General features: G+C 50.8%; 1 protein-coding gene across 1 annotated transcript; it reads right to left on the bottom strand.

Moving 5' to 3' along the window:
* Nucleotides 1-2,928: 2,928 nt before the first annotated feature.
* Nucleotides 2,929-4,155, bottom strand: LOC127774361 (uncharacterized). The gene has a single exon (XM_052300588.1). The coding sequence runs from the start codon at nt 3,863-3,865 to the stop codon at nt 3,194-3,196; it is 672 nt and encodes a 223-aa protein (XP_052156548.1). The 5' UTR covers nt 3,866-4,155; the 3' UTR covers nt 2,929-3,193.
* Nucleotides 4,156-4,631: the final 476 nt, after the last annotated feature.

The raw sequence follows: 4,631 nt of genomic DNA, 5'->3' as shown, positions 1-4,631 counted from the left end.
ATTCAGCACACGAATGGGCAGGACAGTAGTACAGTGCAGTACTCCATGTGAGTGCTAGCTTGTCTCTGGTGATCTGATCTGTGTGATGAGCTCATGATCTTGTGTTAATTAGTTAATTAGATTAGATGGCTTAGGGTCAGACAGGAGGTTGCATTGGTTGCTTGGTGATGAGCAGACAGGACAGAGAGACCAAGGATAATTCTCATATGCATGATCAATACAAGATCGATTAATACCTGGATTGGAGTGGAGTGAGCAGTAGTAGTAGCAAGGTTGTCTTGCTCTGCTTATGGCGACATGGTCAGAGAAATTATGCTGCAGATGTAATTGAATTTTGTTTAGATTTTTTATTACAAGGAATGGATGCTGAATTTAGATATAACTGCTATGAATAATACTAAGAGATTAAGAATGGATGTGCATCCGATCAGTTTATTTCTCCACCTGATCCTTCCCGGCGAGCTCTACTTCCATATGTTTTTGCCAAAATGAATCAAACCGGCGGAATTCCGGCATAGGCCGTGTTGGGCTGACAAGCCCAGATGATACTGGGCCATTTGGTCACAGGGGATCGTGTGGAACTAAACAAACTGTTAGAAACCGGCTGGTTTCCGACGTGAATTCAGAGCCGGTTTCTAACAAGTGGTATTAGAGCCTGCAGGAGATCCATGGTAGAGGTACAAGGGAGGTGCTCTACGCCGCGACGACTACATAGGGTGTCCAGGGATGGACATGGACACAAGGTGGAGCATGGCGGCGATCAACGGAATTTGATCGGTGGAATCAGGCGGCGGTCTGAACCGTTCGATGGCTGCAATCAACAGGGAGACGACCAGACGTGGTGCTCGGGTTGATGGTGGCGGAAGCGATTGGCGATCCAATCGATGGGTCGGACACTCCGGGCGGGTGGCTCGGACTTTCCGGTGAGCTACTTTCAATGGAGAGACAGTCAGATGTGACGCTCAGGGTTGATTGAAGCTGGAGGTGATCGGCGTTCTCGATTGGTGGAATCGAACACTCTGGGCGGGGTGGCCCAGGCCTTTCGATGAGCTGCGTTCGACACGGAGACGGCTAGATGTAGCGCTCGGGTTGTTCGGTGGCTAGGAAGACAACATGTGATTTGTCAGCTTCGGCTCGCAGCTAGATTGACGGGTGGTCAATCGGAGGTCGGAGCGGATTTATTTGCGATGAAGTCTGGGCGGCAGGAAGACGGTTTGGTGTGGTCATCGTGTAGGTGCTGGCGGAGGTCCTCGCGGGCTGTTTCCGGCGAAGGGAAGCAGCACGTACCCGTATGGGGTGGAGGCGGTGAAGGATCATGTGGCGGATGTGCTTTCCAGGTCGGACACGGCTTCTTGGTGCAGGCGGGTCGAGGCGCAGAGGAGATCGACTCGAACATGTACGTTTCGGTACCTGACCGAGGAGAACAGGAGTAAAATGTAGCGTGAGATGGCTGCTAACCTCGTTTCTTTTTTGACCGGCAAGAAAAAGAAAACAAAGAGGGGAACTTGGGCCGGCAAGTTTTTGGGCTAGCATCGTGCACGGTTTGGACTCTAGTGTTCACGTTGGTTACTGTTCGAGGTACTGTTCATGCGCCCAGGTACTGTTCACTGGTTGGCAAAGCACTGCTCACTGCTTGTTACTGTTCAGAAGGCTTGTGGAGTAGTTTTTTGAACAGGGTATTCTATTATTCCCGGGCAACAGCGGGGGAAATCGTTGAGGGTGTCAACGGTCTGTTTAGCAGCACAGGGTATATCCAGAATCTGCGGGGTTTGTATGATAGGGATATATAGAATCTACGTCACTGAAGGAGAAGAGTAAGCGCTATGGTGGTAATATCTTCGGATGATTCAAGGCAATGGTGATTTTCTCAAATTATCGGATACTCAGTCTACGCATGCAAAGAAGCATGGATGTTGGATTTTTAGCTCGGTCACAAGACGACAAGGAAGAAAGGGTTCTCTTCGTGTCTGGTGAGTTTGATTTATCTATTTGGTGATGACGTGGGTTATCTGACTATGGATTAGATCAAGTCAAAGACAGTAGATGGAGTTGAACATGGTCTTCGAGAAGTCTATGATGTGACAGCTAGGAAGGAATTCAATTTCGTTTGGCAAGACGACTGTAGTGATATGAGAGAAGGTGGAGCACTATTGCAGGTGGAGTCAGGAGAAAGAAATTATAGGGATAGCGGAGTCTCTTGTTCACGGTGAGCCTGGTGGAGACTTGTCGGGGCTGCTCGACGTGAGCGGCAAAATAGGATCAACTCAAGTCCGGGTACACGAAGGTTCGAGCAAGTAATGAATTCAGGTTGGCGTGGCATATTCGTTAAGGTAGAGTTTGTTAGAGTTTGTGTCGAATATGTGTACGTAATCCGTTACAGTTTAGGACTTGGAGTTGTAATAGGTATTAGGACTAGAATAAGAGTTGGACTCTGTCCTAGGATCTCTCATAAATAGAGGGGCGTGCCTGTTGTAACCGCATGGCGACATAGCATAGCGAGAGGGAGCGGCTGCCGGCGGTGACTGGCCGTGAGTCATTGTAACTCTGATACGCTGTATATGCTGGATCGGGGAGGAGCGCTCGTAATCAGTGCCCCGGAGATGTAGGCCTCGGCTGAACTCCGTTATCAAATATCGTACCTCGGTGTCGTCATCATGTATGGATCTCCTATGGCGTTTCTTCCGTGTTTGGTTTCCGATGTGATTTCGAGGCCGGTTTTATAACACAAACCCTATATGCCGGTCGGCCGTAGGCCTGGGCCTACACCAACTGCCCAACAGGCGCAACAGCCCAAGTACCTCTTAGCCCACGTGACAAAAGGTAAACGGTCTCAAATGACTAGTTATGACGAACACGACAAAAATGAATCCACTAAACAAGTATAATTAATTATCCATGCAAATTCCCCATATATATGACAAGTGGTAATAAATAGAGTAACATAAACACAAATAACTTACATCACAAATTCACAATACAAGTAGGCAGCCGATCGATACGTGTCCAAGCATACATATTGCTAGTTTAATTACTACTCGTGGAAATAAATAAAATTACTGCTTGCTAGCTACTGTACTTAACTTAACTCGAGAGGAGGAATTTTAATTTAATTTACTGTATAGCACATGAAAAAAACACGGTGAAACACACAAGCTTAGCTAGAGCAGCTAGCTCGCATGCGCGCGCCTAGTGTTCAGCGTGATGACGTCGGCTCGCCGGCGTCGGCGACCTCGACGCTGGTGGTGCAGGCGAGGAGGCGGTGGAAGAGCGCGCGCACGGCGCCGCACGACGCCTCCTGCAGCCTCCGCGCCACGGCGCACCCCTTGCTGCTCCGCCGCCGCCGCCGCCGCCTGATCCTCTTCCTGTCTCCGGCGGTGGAGGCCGTCTCCCTGGTGATGCTGCTCGCGCTGTTGACAGAGCCGGCATCGGAGCCGCCGCTGCCGCCGCCGGCGGCGCGGTGCGGGATGAACAAGGGGAAGACGGCGGCGCCGCGGTCCCTGACGCGGCCGAGGCACGCCATGGTGCGCTCCGGCACCGTCTCCTTCTTCTTGGAGAAGGTGTAGCTGCGGAGGTAGATCTGCCGGCACGAGTAGCTGTCCACCACCCTCGGGCTGCAGTAGTACCACCCCTCGCCGCCGCCGCGCCGCGCGCTGCCGCTGCCGTTGTAGTAGTAGTGGTGCGGCACGGCGGGGCTCTCCGGCGGCGGCGCCGCCGCCGCCGCCTCGCCGCCGTGGCGCCGCGCCATGGCCACCGACCTGACGAACTCCGCGTCCGACTCCGGCCACTTGTACAGGCTCACGTAGCTCGCCCTCACCGGCACACGCGCGTCCACGCACCCGATCGCCGCCTTGCACCCGCCCGCCATTGCCGCTCCACCTCTCTCGCTTTCTTGATCACCACCATGCCATGGCCTAGCTAGTGTACTAGCTTAGCTAGCTAGCTAGGACGGCAATGGAGATGGAGAGGCATGCGTGCATGTGAGGGGCAAGATATAAAGGAGGAAGAAGAAGAAGAAGATAGAGTGGTAGCTAGCTAGTACTCCACTTCACAACAACACACTATAGCTTAGATTAGCTAGCTAGCTAGAAGGTTGGCTTTGGTTGCAAGGAAAGGTGTTGCGATTTAGGCTGTGAGAATTATGTGTTGTCATGATGGTGGCTGCATCCCCTCCAATGATGCTGCATTGCTGCTCTTGGATGCATGCCAATGCCAAGCCATCCTGGTCGGCCCATGCATACATGTGAGTAATTGTGTAATTAACTGATTGATTGATTAACCATGGTCAAATTTTGTGGCCTTCTGCAAACTGCCTGAACTGTCTGAATCTTTGAGCTTAAGTAAACAAGAGAGGTTATAGAAGCAGAGCACTGTCATTGTCATGCTAGTTTTGATCCATTGAATGACAGGATTGTTATTCAACATGTGCAGTTAATTAAACGTAGTTGCGTGGAATTTGCATTAGCTTGTAATGTTGTGTGTGTAATAACTTTGTGCAGTTCATGCAAGTGCAATCAACAACACTGTGTGATGGTGCAGAGCAATATTGATCTGTAAAATATGGTAGGCTTATGGAACAATTGAGCAGGGATTGACATGATTGACACTTGTGGTTAAGTACTAATTACCATAAG

The sequence above is a fragment of the Oryza glaberrima genome, chromosome 5, assembly GCF_000147395.1.
Source record: "Oryza glaberrima chromosome 5, OglaRS2, whole genome shotgun sequence".
Taxonomy (NCBI): Eukaryota; Viridiplantae; Streptophyta; class Magnoliopsida; order Poales; family Poaceae; genus Oryza; species Oryza glaberrima.
This window is presented reverse-complemented; position numbering and strand designations above follow the sequence as displayed.